Raw genomic sequence first — 16,055 nt, forward strand, 5'->3', positions numbered from 1 at the left:
CCAGAGCAATGCCACCATTGGACTCAACCTTTTCCAAACCCCTTCTACAATGTAATGTTCTGGAAAAGAGGCTATGGTCTGCAGAGCACCTGAATGAGAACATCATCTGGCTGTGTGTGTGTCACACCCTGCAGATGACCTCTAGAGTACTGCACATTTCCTGGTCTAGATGTTGGAGGGTGGGACTTTTGACCCGACTGATATAGAACACCACATTCAGTGTGGGGATCAAGAGGGGATGAGCCGCAGGAGAGAGACGTCAGACTTCTTGCCCCTGCTCTTGGATGTTAACCTGAGGCTGGGAGATGGAGCACAGGGAAAAGGGACTAGAGTAGGGAAGATGTCCTCAGAATATTCTGGGCACAGGGCATGGGGTTGGGAAAGGTGTTTCACAGAATGGCCAGGTAACAATGGTGGTTGCCAGGAGGCAGCCTGGGGAAGAAGGCTGCTGGGTACCTCCCACCATGTTCTATGAACCCAGCTTTCTGGTTTATTTTCTGTGGTTGACACACATTGTTGGCTTAGAATAATAGAAGTAAATTCTGTTATGACAAAGGCCAGAGTTCAAAATCCAGATGTTGGCAGGGACTCTGACGGAGTGCTGTTTTTAGACCCTCTCCATACTGTTCCTGATGATCGTGGTCCCATGTCTCTTGACCTACAGATGTTTCTATTTTCACCTGGAACAGTCTTCATGCATCTGTTGTCCCTTCCCCATTTTGAAAGACACTAGTCATATTGGATTAGGGCTCACCCAAGTTTAGCATGCCTTTGTCTAAATTTGATTACGTCTTCAAGGATTGTCTTTAATAAGGTCTATTAGGGTGTCAACATCTTTTGGAGAGTGTGCCAATTCAACTGTAACAATTTTCCTTCATTTTCTTCTTCAGACAATAGTCCTGAGACACGGGCTAAAGTGAAGTTTGTCCAGGATACTTCCAAGTATTGGTACAAGCCTGAGATCTCCAGAGAGCAGGGTGAGTTGGGGACAGTATTGTTGGTTTGGTGGTCCATCAGCAAACATCATGGACTCCAGTTCATCATGTCTGCCTTGGGCAAGAACTCATTACACTTTGTAGTTGGTGGGGGTCCCAGAGAGGGGCCTGGGATCAAAGTAGAGCAGGAAAAAAAAAACACTTCCCTTGTAAAGGGGGATGTCTGAAGCAGAGCCTTGGAGGCGTCTAGGGAAGCCTTGGTTTTCCCAGGCAAAGTTAAAGACCAGTCAAGGGCATCTGAAACTATGATATGGAAGATAATATTATAATTCATGAAAAACACCCTAAGTTTGGAGTATAGGCTTGAAGGTAAGGCATACTCCAGGGTCTCAGAGAAAGCCCATGGTTATAGGATGAGAGTCAGCAGGGAGGGCCTCCCTGTAAATGAAGTTACAGACCAGTCCCACTTGCTAGACACACACTGTCTGCTTCCTGTCATGAGCCGATGGCAGGCGTGGCATCCAACATTGGCTCTCTCTGGTCATCTACAGGAGCTTGATACATTACACCCTGACACCAAAAATGTCATCTCAAGAGAGAAGAGAGTCCTCCAGGCCCCTGGGACTCCAGCACAGTCCGTGCTAACGGTTTCTTGATGGCTTCTTCTCTTCTGTCTCCTTTCATTTCAGCCATTGCCCTCCTGAAGGACCAGGAGCCAGGGGCCTTCATCATCCGTGACAGCCACTCTTTCCGAGGGGCCTATGGATTGGCCATGAAGGTGTCCTCACCCCCTCCAACCATCACTCAGCAGGGCAAGAAAGGTAGTGTCTTCTCCCCGCCTGGGTGGGGCTGGGGAGGCTTGCTGTCTTCAGACCCTTGGGTACTGAACAGGGTCCTAACCTGCCAGGACTGGTCCCTGAGAAGCTCCAGGGTAGTGAGTTGGTGAGTGGTGGTTTTGTGACAGCAGATCACTGAGACTTGGGGTGTGTGTGTGTGTGTGTGTGTGTGTGTGTGTGTGTGTGTGTGGTGTTTCCTGGATGGATGGAAGGGGAGTGAATGGTAATCCTCATCCCAAAGGGATGAGCCACCTTGTCTCAGTAGCCCTCTCTCCCAGCTCATCCTATACACTGCAGAAGTTATGATGAGATGGTGGTAAGAGGCTGCTACAACAGTGAATGAACAGTTCTGCTTCTCCTCCTCCTCCTCCTCCTCCTCCTCCTCCTCCTCCTCCTCCTTCTTCTTTGCAGGAGACATGACCCATGAGTTGGTGAGGCACTTCCTGATAGAGACAGGCCCCAGAGGAGTCAAGCTTAAGGGCTGTCCCAATGAGCCAAACTTTGGTGAGCATTCTGTCTTGTCATTATGATCTCTGTCTTAGTCCTCGGGGGTCAGGGGGGTCTGACCCAAGTTCTTTCCATCTCACTGCTGCCAATCCTCCTGGGCATGGCTTTGGCAGAGAGAAGGAACAGCTGCTGTTTTTTATAAATAAAGTTTTATTGAGACCTAGCCACACTTCCTAGTTGCATACTGTGTACTGTGGCTACTCTACTCTGCCAGCTCCCTTTCTGTATTTGTTCTGCTCAGTTGAGACGGACTGTCAGTACATTAAAATAACAGCAGTAAGAACAGGGGTCCTTTCTTCACTACCTATTATGTGAAAGCCACTATCTAGATGTCATGTTATTCTGACGTCATAGCAAGCCTGTATGGTAGCTGTCGCTCTACTCATTTTGAACACGAAGAATGTGTTAAGTGCCACTTGATAAGCAACAGAGCTGGGATTTGATGTCACAGTTCTCCTACAACACTGTTCTAATGGGGGTTTTGTGACTAGAAGGACTTAGGGGGCGTGGCTGTCAAGGAAAGTAGTTAGGTCCCCTTGTAGTTCCCAGTGCAAAGGTTTCCAATTCTGTTGGCTGGGGTGGGCACTCGGGGTGGGTGGTGAAGAAGCTAGCAGCTGGATTGCTGCAGATCCTGGGATGGTGTGGAGTTGGATGGGTGGGGTCCCTTGTGCCCCTTTTCCAGTCTCTCTTAGTCACTCTGCCTGGTTGTCTCTCCCCACAGGCTCCCTGTCTGCCCTGGTCTATCAGCACTCCGTCATCCCGCTGGCCTTGCCTTGTAAACTGGTCATTCCAAGCCGAGGTAATAATTCCCTCGTGGTGTCTGCCAGGAATGGAGCCAGGGTGGAGGTGATACAGGGGACCCCTCCCCCATCTTCTATTAAAAAACAGGGGTGGGGGATGTTCATGAAAAAGCTTAACTCCAAGAACACCCATTAACTGATTTGCCAGATTGCTCTAAAAAAATACTCTGGCAGTTAAAGAAATTCACACTGAATTCTCAGAACAGGCCTTGTCCTGGGGGAGAGCTGAGAAACAGGGCACAGTTACACAAGGACAATATTCTGGTACATGAGAGAGACTTCTAATGTCAGTTGATGGTTTCTATTCATCCAGTTTGACACACTGAATTATTAATAAACTTTGACCAACATTATTAGCCAAAAGGTTCAAATGCAACTTCAATAACATTAGTAACCACACAATTTAGACACTAATTCAGTTATATTTGTATGGAATTTACAAAATTGTTTAATATTTAAATCATATAAACCAACAGCAGTATCTGGAGCTGCTGCAGCCATCTTGGGAACATGCAAAAATGCAGATTGTTTTCAAATGTGTCAGAAACTCTGGGTCAGAGGCTGGCCCGGGGCTACAGACCTCTAGACTTAGCAACACAGGAAGCTGAGCTAGGTGGATCACGGGTTCAAGACCTGCTTTGGCTGTAGAGTGAGTTTAGGTCAGATTGGGCAACATAGAGATCTCAGAATAAAAAGGCAAAAAGAGGAGCAGAGATGTAGCTCAGTGGCAGAGCACTCATCTGTGTGTGTGTGAGACCCAAGGGTCAGGCGCCGGTGATGAAAAAAAAGCAGTGCAATGCACCTGTGGACTGGGCCCAGCAACCTGTGTTCTAACACATCTGCAAACCAAAGTTTAGAAATGCCAATACAAACAATGCTCAACTCTTCTCCCCTCTCCTCTTCTTTCTTTTTAAAATGTCCCTGCCCCCCACCCCCACCCCCACATATACACCAGGCTTTCTTTGACTCACAGTTCTTCTGCCTCAGCCCCTAAGGGTTCTGGGATTACAGGCACGCACCACATTCCAATTTCTGGCGTCTTTAAAAAGTTTCTTGTCAAAGTGTAGTTGAAATAAAGCGAGCTGGGCATGGCGGCACACACCTTTAATCCCAGCACTCAGGAGGCAGAGGCAGGTGGATTGCTGTGAGTTCGAGGTCAGCCTGGTCTACAAAGTGAGTTCAGGACAGCCAGGGCTACACAGAGAAACCCTTTTTTCTTTCTTTCTTTCTTTCTTTTTTTTGGTGAAACAAAAACAAAAAGCCAAAAAAAAAAACAAAACAAAAACAAAAAACCAACAACAACAACAAAAAGGAAATAGAGTGTTTTATGTGACATGTAAAGTGACACTGTGTCGCTCCAGGTACGTATTGTGTGACGGTAAAATCGAGCTGCTCAGTCAGTACATTCATCACTTAATCGTAACTCATCTCAAAGTGACAGTTTGTGCTGTGTTGAATCAAGTCACTCACTGACTTGTACAAAGATGCATCTAATGCAAGATGCCTGTAGTCCCCATTGCTCCTTGAAACCTTGCTGTGTGTCACATGCTTGGTTTTGGAGACCCAGGGACATGGGTACCACCATTGTCATTACTATCATTATTTCATAGACATTAAGCAGGTACTGCAGTGGGGGATCTGAGCTTAGCATTGCTGGACTCCTGAGTTTCCTGACCCTGTGCTGGGGCCTTGATACCATCTTATATACACAGCACCGACTACCATGACCCACTGTCAGAAGAGTATCAGTTGCAGGGACCATGTGAAGTGTCTGCCTTAGGCCCAGCCAGACTCGTTTTAATTACTGTAGGGTCTTTAATTACTAATTGAATTTTTGTTTCAGACCCCACAGATGAATCAAAGGATAGCTCGGGCCCTGCCAACTCAACCACTGACCTGCTGAAGCAAGGAGCAGGTAAGTGTCACCTGAGATGGGACCGGTGCCCAGACCTGTCTTTCCCATCCCCTGCCCTGTCCCCTCCCGCAGGTGTAAATTGGATTTCCCTGCCAGATTGCATTTCTGGGTGCAGTTGCTTTGGCTCAAGGCTTGCCTGAAATTTGTCTGCACCTGCCTCAGCGAGGTGGATCTGTAGTCCCCATGACTCCTCCTTGGCTCTGTTTCTTCCAGCGTGCAATGTGCTCTTCGTCAACTCTGTGGATATGGAGTCACTCACGGGGCCACAGGCCATTTCCAAAGCGACATCTGAGACTTTGGCTGCTGACCCCACGCCGGCTGCCACCATTGTTCACTTCAAGGTCTCTGCCCAAGGAATCACACTGACTGACAATCAGAGAAAGTAAGCCTTGCCTACCTCCTTCTTCCTCCAACCCCCCCATTTATCCGTTCACTCCTGCTCTGACCATTCCATACCCATTCAATACCTATGTACCTAAGCATCCATCACCAATCCGTCTAACTATCCTCCACCCATCCACTTGTTCATCCATCCACCTCCCCACCTACTTAACTATTCGTCTATCTATCCATCAACCCATTCATCCATCTACCAGCTTATCCATCCATTTATGCGTCTTTCTACTCACCAAACTATTCATACACGTGTGCATGCCTCTATCCAACATCCACCCGCTTCCGACATCCATCCATACTTCTAAAGATTTATTTATTTATTACATATACAAATCTCATTATAGATGGTTGTGAGCCAACATGTGGTTGCTGGGAAATTGAACTCATGACCTTTGGAAGAGCAGTCAGTGCTCTTAACCTCTGAGCCATCTCTCCAGCCCTCATCCATACTTCTAAAGAGTGGCCTGCTTTGAGCGTATATAATACAGCTGAATAAGGCGTTGGCTTCCAGAGTTCCGCATTTATCATTTCTCAGTGCCAGTTCCCTCCCCAGCCCCTAGCACACGGGGCCATCTTCCTGTGGCACATCTGTCTGTTTCTGTGTGAGGCTTAAGCCCTGATGCGAGGATCTCAGGTCATCTTCTTCATAAGCAGAGGCCGTGTGAACTCATGGTAGGCACCGTGATGGGAAGATGGCCTGACCGCTGGCTGGTGGCAGGTGTGAAAAAGCAGTTACTCCCACACTCACTCTGGCCCCCTGATGTCTTTGCCACAGGCTCTTCTTTAGACGACACTACCCTCTCAACACTGTCACCTTCTGCGACCTGGATCCACAAGAAAGAAAGTAAGTGTCTTATAAGCACCCCCTCTCTGTCCCGTGAGGTTATGTGTGTGCTGTGCGCCTGTGTATCCTTGCCCCAGCCACAGCCTTGGTTTGTCCTGGGCAGTGAGAATAATTATGTTGGCAACCACTTGAATCTCCTCCCCAGGACTGGTGACTTTCGCACGGACTTCATTACTCACCTCTACATGCTCCACTGTGTCTCCTCTCTACATGGGAGGAGGGTGCATCCTCTGCACCCAGATTACCCTCTGTGTGACCTTGAGGGGATGTGTCTCCTGGAATGGGGGTTCCTCTGCCTTCCTGTGGTAGGGCTCCTGAGAGAGACAGGCTGATTTACTGTGGGCATTTTCCCCTCACAGGTGGATGAAGACAGAGGGAGGCGCTCCTGCTAAGTAAGTGTGGCTTTCCCTGCACCCCGATGGTTGTCCCTTGTATCCTCTGTGGGGAAAGCAGGGGTGTGGCTAGGCTCTAGACCAGGGGTCTGATAAGGGTTTGCACGCCAAAGCTTCCGAGATCAAGAGAAAGAGAATGTAGCCCCCATCTTGATGCTGACGAAGACGTGTGTCTAGGCATGGGCTTGTAGATAGAATGGGTTTAAATGACAGGTGCATTGTGGGTAGATAGAAATGGGTTCAGAGGTTCAGGGGGAAGGGATTGTATGGCTCTTAGGACAGAGTGGTGTCTGTCAGCTGCTGGTGGCTATTGAGTGAAGAAATAAAGGCCAGAAGTGCCTGGAGTGGGCCAAAAACGAGAGCACCTTGCTTGGGAATGGAAAGGACCAGTTAGGGAATCTAAACCTTACCAACAAGGGGCTCTGGCGGGGCCTGTGTGGAAGCGGGGATGATTCAGCCTTCTGTAACCTTCAGAGAATCAAAAGGGACCCCATGTTCCTATGCCTCCCCATGTCACGGAATCTCTTCATGTGCCTGCCAGACAGGCACTCAGGCCAGTTTACCAAGGGGTCGGATGGCAATGTTCATAGTAGGCACCATTGGCTGGGCCCTCTAGTCTGGGAACTCAGAGATGGCCCTCACCGTGCCTGGATAACCTCTACCATGCCACAGACACAGTCAGCCTGGAAAGGGAAGTGCCCTGAGCATCTCCTGGCCATTATCACAGGCCTTCTGGTCCCACAAGAGACTTGGGAGAGTAAAGATTTTTGAAGTACAGTGTGTGCATGTGTGTGTGCGTGTTTCCTCATCATGTGCACGTGTGTGCCATGTGAATATGCATTTGCTGTGTGTCTACGTGTGCAGGTGTGAATAGAGTGTACCTATTCACTCTATGCGTGCATAGGCACACACAGGCAGGCAGAAGCCAGCCTGGCTAATTTTAGCTGTGGGTGCCAGGCATACCCGGGCTGAGGGGTTTCCATTGGCATTTCCAGCTGTCCTGATTTCCCCATCTCACTCTAATTAGCAACATGCCGGCTGGGAGGGGCCCTGAGCTCACATTCTGTTCTCTGCTCTCATATTTTTAACTTTGTTTTGCAGAGAGATAGAGTGCTGGGTCAGGCCCATTGGTGTTGGGAGCAGGCAGGGGGACAGGTGTGGGGTTCCTTACCCCTCGTATTTTATTTTTCAGGGCTTCCCAGCTTCCTGAGCTAGGAGTGTGTGTGTGTGTGTGTGTGTGTGTGTGTGTGTGTGTGTGTGAGAGAGAGAGAGAGAGAGAGAGAGAGAGAGAGAGAGAGAGAGAGAGAGAGAGAGACACTTTTGAGGAGTGAGGCCCTATTCTCTGTCTCTCTGGCTACTGGGGACACATCCTGTAGGAAACCTCAGGTTGGGGTGAGGCTGTGAAAGAACTCAAAGAAGCATCTGGACTCTTCCTGCCTCCTGTTCAGTCTCTTTGTACCCTTTCTAACCAGTCTTGTCACTCACGCCCAGTCCATCTCCCCCCCCCCCCCCCCCCCGCTCCCCAGGGGCATGTCACCTGCCCTGAAACAAAGCAAGGCACTGTCTCCAGCACTTGGCTTTAAAAGCTAAGCCCCAGTTCTAGATGTTTGGAGAAGTATTCTGGCTGAAGAAGGTATGCTTTCCTGTCTAGGCTGCCCTCCGGAGCCTGGGTCCTTACCTAGATGCCTCTTTCACCCCTGTAGGCTCTTTGGCTTTGTGGCCCGGAAGCAGGGCAGCACCACAGACAATGCTTGCCACCTCTTCGCGGAGCTTGACCCCAACCAACCTGCATCTGCCATTGTCAACTTTGTCTCCAAGGTCATGCTGAGCGCTGGCCAGAAGAGATGAATCCGGATCCAGGAGCCCTTGCCCAAGGCCTGGGCACTGGGGATGGGGTGTGTGGGGGGGGGTAAGGGGGAGGGGATCTGTGAGTCCTGACCACCTTGAATCCAGAAAGAGGACTTTGGGTCAACTGTGGAGAAGGAGAGAAGAAAGTGCAATGCGGGGAGAGGGAAGTGAATTGTGGAGGGACGGGGAGAGGGAGGAAGAGAAGGGAAGGTGGACTCAGAATCCCCTGGCTCCCCTCCCCCTCTGAGAGAATTGAGCTCCCACAGGGAACATATGGGCCTCTTTGGGGGACCATATTTCATGGAGCAATGAAAAAGCTCGTTCTCCCTCACCCTCCTGCTTAGAGAGAAGAAATCGAGCTGCGACTCTCTCTCTCTCTGGAGGAGGGACGCTTGCTAAACCAAGTGGCCAGGGAATGACATCAGACAGTGACACTTTCACATTTTGCTCACTGCAGGCACCCGTGCTTGCTCTGACTTCTTGCTGCTGGATGCAAATGTGCCCCCCCCCCCCACGTGCTGATCAGTACCTGCCTGTATCCACTCAGATTACAAACAGCTCTGCTTGCCTGAGTCCCTTGTGATACACAAATGCACACTGTCCAAAGAAGGCTAGGGATATGGGATACCAGGGTCCCAGGTCAAATGTCAAGCTGTCTCCTGTAGGAGTGTGGCATTATGGGTAGCAGAGTTCTCTCTCTCTCTCTGTTACTACACCTGCCTTCTAGTGGCCCTGGGGGCCTCCAACCTATCCTCTGTAGAGACCCTGGTACATAGGGCATGGCCAACCGGAAGCAGTCAGTGTTCTGGGCACTGAAGCTGGGTTGGAGAAAGAGGTGATGCCCACAGTCTTAGAAAGATGCCCGCTAGGAAGGGTGGCATCTTTTTCTGTGCTGTGGGGCTCACAGTGAGTTGGGCATACGCACTGACAGTGCTCAGAATTCTGCCTTATTCCCTCCCCTGGGCCCAATTCCTGGGCCGGGAGTGCCAGCTCTAGTCTTGCACTTGCTCATTTGCTTGAAGCCTACTGGGGGAATAGGGGCCGTGCCTTTCTGACCTACCCTGTCCTATATGGCCTTCATGATGGCTTCTCCCGGGAGCTTACTTCCCAAAGGCCTACCCAGGACACCAGGGGGAGGCCCGGAGGCCTCTCCCCACCCCCCACCCCACCCCCGTTTTCCCCCTCTGTGAATGTTTTAGGGTCTGACTGTTGCATACACTCGTCTAGCTGAGTTGCCGAGGGTGACATCTAAGTGCCTCTGGAAATGCTGCTGGCCCTCCCATAATGCCAAAGCTGCCCTGTTGCCCCTTGCCTCAGTTTCCCCAGCAGGACCATGCTGCCTGTGGGACACAGGACAGAAGGTATGAATTTAGGCCAAAGGTCCTATGGTCCATTTGTGAGGTTGGAAAGGCTCCTACATTTAAGGCCTCCATTTAAGCCCTTGGGGGGGAGTCGCTCCTAGAGGTGGTATTGTACTGATATATAAATATATATATATAATATATACATGAGACATACTGATAGAATCTGTAAGCTGATAAAAATATAAGAAAAGGTAAAAAAAAAAAAAAAGAATAGGTAAATTGACAAGAAATATTTATTTTTTTTCCCCCATACTGCTTTATTGTTTCTGGCCACAAACTGTTCCCATCTCTTCCCTAAACGTGTAAGTAGAGCCAGAGCTTCAGGGTGTCTTCATATTTCATACACCCCCCGGCTGGCCTTGGCCTCCCTAGACTACATCTGGAACTTGGGGAAGTGACATGCTTCAGCTCTTTAACCCTGTAGTTTCTGGCAAACAGTAGCCCAGCTGCCAGCATCCTGGATGTGTGGGCAGGACAGCTGACTCTATTGCCACAGGCCTGAGCCAGTGTGTGTGTGGGGGTGAGGGGTGTGGGGAGGGTGTGTATGGCCACGGTGTGTGCATCTCTTGCTTTTTCTCCTCCAGGGAGCTTTGTCTGCTGTGGACATTGTTTAAGGAGCTAGAAAGAAGAATGAGTTAGGTGGGGATCATGGGTGGAGGCTCTTGCCGGCCCCCCACTTCCCAAAGAATAGTAATAGAGGTCCCCCCTTAAAGGGTCCTTCCCTCTGAGGTATCCGAGGCAAAATCCTGAATTACCCATTTCCTCATCTCCCAAATGGACCCTACATATCCCCTTTCTTTGTAAATGCCCTCATCCTGCATGTCGCACAGTCCGGGGAGCCTTCTCCTGGCTGGAATATTGTTCACTTGAGTTTTTGAGGGGCATCAGAACCTCTGCCTCCTGCCTTGGGGCCAGGCCCAAGTCCGGGCTCAGCCTTCATATATGGTTTCACCTTCCCATACCTCACTCAGGCTTACACCGTGTGTGAGTCACGTGAAGGAAGCCAAGTGGATGCTAGCACCTGGGTGCCCCCTTCCTAGCATGCCTCTGGGAAGAATGGAAGCCTGAGTTTGGCTTTTCTGGAATTACGGTGGAGAAGGGGGGAGGGGCCCCAGCTTTTACAGTGGGGACCACCAGACACTGTAGTCTGCCCTCTTCCCCACTGTGATTCTCACAGGTGGGCCTCTGCACACTCAAATGCACGCGTGCACACGTGCACCCACACACACCCTCACACCCACACACAGAGACCACGGGCACACAGGCCACTCCATGTGCAACCTATTCTTGCCAAAGATTCCCTTTAAACAAGAGCACTTTTACCCGCTGTCCCTTTGCGAATGATCTGTTTTGCTGTTGTTTATTGTTGAGTCTGTATGCCGGCAGGGAGAGTGCCCTCTGCTCTTAAACATGAATGAGGGAGAAGTGAGGGGGGCGGAGCACGGAGGGAGACAAGAGAGCATGGCGGCGTATGATGCCATCAGCAAGATCCCTCGGCTACAGCCCAGGTCCACACTGCCCCTGTCCATTCACAGTATCTCTGAGGTTGGCCTGGGGCTTCACCTTCCCTGATAGCTGAGGTGAGATGGCAGAGAGAGAGACGCTGACTGAGGCAGGATCGAGGCCCAGGGAATTGCCTGGGGTTCTTTCAGGGTGGGGGTGGGGAGTGAAGAGCTGGGCTAGAATACAATGGGTGGGTGGCCCCAAGGGGGAGGATGAGGGAATTAACAATTGGATACTGAAGCTGCCTGCTATTGTGGAACTGTGGAGCCCTGGCTCCCTTGTCCAGCCATGTTTTAGGAAAGAATTCACATCTTGAAAGGCCATTTGAGTCATCTCAGCTGACCTCTTCCCAGCAGCTAAGATAGCTTCAGCCATGATTGCCAGGGGTCCTGGTATGTCCTGGCTTTGGAGAGTCCCCAGGGGTACCCACTCTGGGGGTGTAGTGAGGATGCTGTGGCTGTGTGTCCCTCTAGAAAGGGGCTTTCGGGGGGGGGGGAGAGAGAGACTTTGTACTTTGTGCTAGATGTGATTAGAGATAAAACAGTCTCACTGTGCAGTCTGGGAAGTGCAAGAGAGACACGTGAGTGAAAGGCATCCATGCTGCTCTGGGTTGTCTTCTTTATCCTTCCTCCCAGGACTTCTGACCCCCTTTTCCCAGCTTCACATCTTGGGGAGATTCATCCAAGGGAAAACAGCCCTCTCCTGCCTCCATGCCTTGGGTCCCCAAAGAACTTGGAACCCAAAGCTAGGGCCACCCCTGCACTTAAGCCTTGCCTGAAGATCTCAAGATTGGTGTTTCCATGGTCAGCGGTGACAGGATGTGTGTGCACGCGTGTGTAAGTGTATGTGTGTGTGTATGTGTGCATGGTCTGCTCATCCCTTTAGGGAGCTTCGAGGTGGGAGGTGGTCGATGGAGGGATGTCAAGTTCAATGTGACCCAGTAATGAGAAGAACTAGGAGGCATGGCCTGACGGGCCACAGATTAGTTATGTTTTTGTGTTGATGATAAACGAGGACAGCCACATGGGTCGGGGAGGCTCAGTAGGCCTCCTCCTTGTTGCCTCCTGTCTCCTCAAATGGCTGAAATATTGGAGGGTTCCAGCTGGTTTCCATGCCTGGGCCCCTCACAGCAGCAAGGCCACTGAAGTGCAACACACCCAGCGTGTCTTCTCGTCAGTGTTCACAACCCAGCCCTCCCCGAGGACCCACATTTGGCTCCTCTGTGTGTGAGCCCATTGGGCGTGTGCATGAGGTACCTCCCCACTTTCTTCCCCCCCTTTTTTTTCATTTAAAACAAACATAAGAAGGTCCTTACAACCTGGTTATCCCAACCCTGTCTCCCAGGCCCTCTCCTGGGAAGCCCAAACCCAGAATCCACCCCCTACCCCCCAGCCCTCTGCTGTGTATTTATAGATGGAAATATACTTTATATTTTGTATCATTGTGCCCATAGCCTCCGCCACCTTGTATAAACCCTGATGTATGCTAAATGTTCTGGATATGAATGTATGTACACTGATGCTGTCCCCCTCTGTACAGCTGCTTGGTCTCTCACGATCCATTGTATGGCTTTATAAATGATAAATTTAAACACAAACCCAGGCTGTGGTCTAGCTGTGTGTGGGTTCTACTGGGGGTCCTCTTTTGAACAACAGAGGTCTCTCCCGGGCACCAGGTATGAGGGTCTTCAGTGATGCCTCTGGGAGCCCCAGCAGTGGTCCCTACCGCTTCTGTTCATCCCTCTGTTCATCATATGTGTTACTCATCTGAACGCCCAGCTGGAAAAGAAGTTCAAAGAATAAAACAAGGACTGATTGACCCGAGCGAACAAAAAGACAAATAGTGGCTTAATGATGTGGGGAAGTGCTTCTGATCTCATGGTGCCTGAAAGGGGTCTCAGGGACGTCAGGCTCCCAGACCACTGCTCTCTGCAATCTCAAGAGTGTGTGGGGGTGTGGGGTGTGGGGTGGTGGGAATGGGAGCTGCTGCTGGTAAGGGTCTTTCCTGCACTGCGAGCCCTACCAGCCCACCCTCCTACTCCTCATCCCTTCAGTGGACAGTGTTAGGGTTTTTGATACACTCCAGGCATGGAGGGGACCCCAGTGTTCCTCCTGTATGCCTTGGACCAAATTCCATGAGAAAGGAGGAGCTGGCATCAGGTCTTGGTACCTACCCTCTAGCCCTGAGGCCATTCAGGCATACCCCTCCTGCATGATCTGTGGGATTGATACTCATGACCAGTGAAACCAAACTCTGCCTTCTTACTGCTTATCTATCTATCTATCTATCTATCTATCTATCTATCTATCTATCTATCTATTGTGAGTCAAGGTCTCATTATAGTCAAGACCAACATTGAACTTGTTATGTCGGTAAGTCTGACCTTGTACTTATAATTTTCTTGCCTCCATCATGGAGACTTATTATTATTATTTATAAAAACTTAGGCACTCTAGCTGGATGGATTCTCAGCTAGTCTAATCTGACTAATTCTGGTCTTCTACATCTCACCACATGGCCAGTTACCAGCTTCTCATCCTGGCACCTGTTCCTCTCCAGGTCATTGCTGGCGAATGCTCCAGCATCTGATTCTTGATAGGCTGTCAGCCCAGAAGTCCCGCCTTTCCTCTCCTGCCTAGCTATTGGCCGTCGGTTCTTTATTAAGCCTATCAAAAGGTGAAGAAAGAAGACTGTTTACAAAATATGATGCAGGTGCTGATCCATTAAGAGTAAAAATACCAAACTCTGGACAGTACTCAGTTCTCTGCGGGTTTACCAGTCAACAATCGAATGCACAGAGACACCCTTCCCACAGTGTACAAAAGATTACCCCAACACATCTTTTCTATGCTTCAAAGGAAGATTTTAGTAGTTCTCAGTTTCTAACAGTTCAGAACACAGAATATCCCATTCATAAGAACATTGATGAGGTATGGAACCAGCTGCGTAGTGTATGCATATGTGTACACATCCCACAGATAATGCACACCCAGAAAATAGCGCACATGCATACACAGAAATAGACATTTGCATACATAAAGACACACACACAGACACGCAGGCACACAGGCACACAGACATGCACACACATGCACAAAACAGATGCAGACACACAGACACTCATAAACACACAGTATACAGAGATGCATACATATGGGGCACATGCAGTCCCTCATGTGTGCTGTCTCCATGTAGGCATATATTTTCCTGTCCTTTTCCATAAAGTGTCCTAGGTCCAACCATCAGGGACCCTGGGAGGGTTTCCGAGCTTCTCCCACCGAGAGATGCTGGGATGAGCTATTTAGCAGGATGATGCTGTGAAAGAAGGGCTGGAGGTCAGAGTGTGGTACACAGGCAAGCTGATGTGTTGGTTAGGTTTGTGTCATCAATGAAGAGGGAATATCAGTTGATGTTACCCTGTAGGCAAGTCTCTGGGAGGGGGCGGGGTGGCATCTTCTTGATTGCTGTGGGAGAGCCCAGACTAGTGTGGCTTGGCATCCTTGAGTAGTTTGTCCTGGTTGCATTTAAAAAAAAAAAGAAAGAAAGAAAAAAAAGCAAGCTAAGCAAGTCAGGGAGAGCAAGCCAATAAACAGCACTTCTCCTTTGGCCTCTGCTTCAGTTCCTGCCTCCAGGTTCCTCCTTTGAGTTCCTGTCCTGATTTGCCTCCATGATAAATGAAGCTGAAATAAATTCCTTCCTCTCCAAGTTGCTTTTGGTCATAGAAAGCAAACCGAGACAGCTGAAGTTCTGGGGAAGAGGGCGGAGCCGTGACCTGGAGGTTGGAAGGAGGGAGTGTTGGACAGCCTCAGCCTCAGCCTCCGCCTCGGGACATCAGCTGCTCTGAACTTTGCGCATGCTCTGTGGCAGCGGTTTGCGACTGCTTCAGAGAACACACACTTCTGATGATGGTCTTAGGAACCCCCAACCGTAAATTTAGTTTTGTTGCTGCTTCATAACTGTAATTTTGTTTCTGAGTGGCATCTCGGTTCCTAAGACCATTGGAAATATGTGTTTTCCGATGGCTACAACCCACAGGTTGAGAACTGCTGCTTTATGGAAACTACAAGAAAGGCCAGAGGTGGGGACCTGCTTGGAAAGAAAACGGGCCCTGGGGATGAGGAGCTCCAACCCCTGGACCGGGCCAGAGACTGAAGGAGGCTCTTTGGCAGTGCTGTCTCTGTGTGGCTTCAGGCACAGATGTGGGACTCTTCACATCCAGTACAAGCTGTATGCAGACTGGCTGTTATCAGAATTATAGTTAGAGCCTGGACCCTGCCAAGCCAATAAGGTGGGCTCAGCCACCTGTTCTCCATAGGCCAATGAAAAAGACAAATTAAGAGTGAAAGCAGTGGCCTCATTAGCAATTAAAAGGGGGGAAAAAAAGGTACAGGGACTTTGAGTCAATTTCAGTCATGACCAGAGGCTTAGGTTAAAGCAGGTGTACATAGCTAATCAGTGTGGACAAGGTGCCCCACCCATGCCCCTCACTTTTGCCTCGCCCCAGTCTTCAGGCAGCCTGACACCTGTCCGAACCCTAAGAAAGTGAAATCTCTTCCTAGGAGACAAGCTTCTCCTCTGGCTGCCTCCAGACTCCAGCCCAGCCTGAGACTCCTGGGGTCAGGGTGGGGGTGGGAATCCCAGTTTCTTGGGCGTTCACTTTCTCAGTACTTTGGTAGCTGAAGGGAGGGGCACACCTTTCTCTATTTAGAATAGCT

At 49.9% G+C, this 16,055-nt stretch overlaps 1 protein-coding gene across 18 annotated transcripts in view; it reads left to right on the plus strand.

Annotated features, from left to right (window-relative positions):
* Nucleotides 1-12,941, plus strand: part of TNS1 (tensin 1) — a 217,054-nt gene extending 204,113 nt beyond the window's left edge. For all 18 annotated transcript variants that reach the window (XM_084778308.1, XM_084778309.1, XM_084778311.1 and 15 more), the window contains 9 exons: nt 891-977; nt 1,625-1,756; nt 2,183-2,275; nt 3,000-3,077; nt 4,922-4,993; nt 5,207-5,375; nt 6,165-6,233; nt 6,593-6,625; nt 8,329-12,941. In XM_084778308.1, coding sequence (XP_084634434.1) covers nt 891-977; nt 1,625-1,756; nt 2,183-2,275; nt 3,000-3,077; nt 4,922-4,993; nt 5,207-5,375; nt 6,165-6,233; nt 6,593-6,625; nt 8,329-8,473 — 878 coding nt within the window. In that variant the 3' untranslated portion in view covers nt 8,474-12,941. The remainder of the gene's footprint in view (nt 1-890; nt 978-1,624; nt 1,757-2,182; nt 2,276-2,999; nt 3,078-4,921; nt 4,994-5,206; nt 5,376-6,164; nt 6,234-6,592; nt 6,626-8,328) is intronic.
* The last annotated feature ends 3,114 nt before the right edge of the window (nt 12,942-16,055 follow it).

Source organism: Acomys minous (assembly GCF_964271855.1).
Source record: "Acomys minous genome assembly, chromosome: 4".
NCBI classification, from domain to species: Eukaryota; Metazoa; Chordata; class Mammalia; order Rodentia; family Muridae; genus Acomys; species Acomys minous.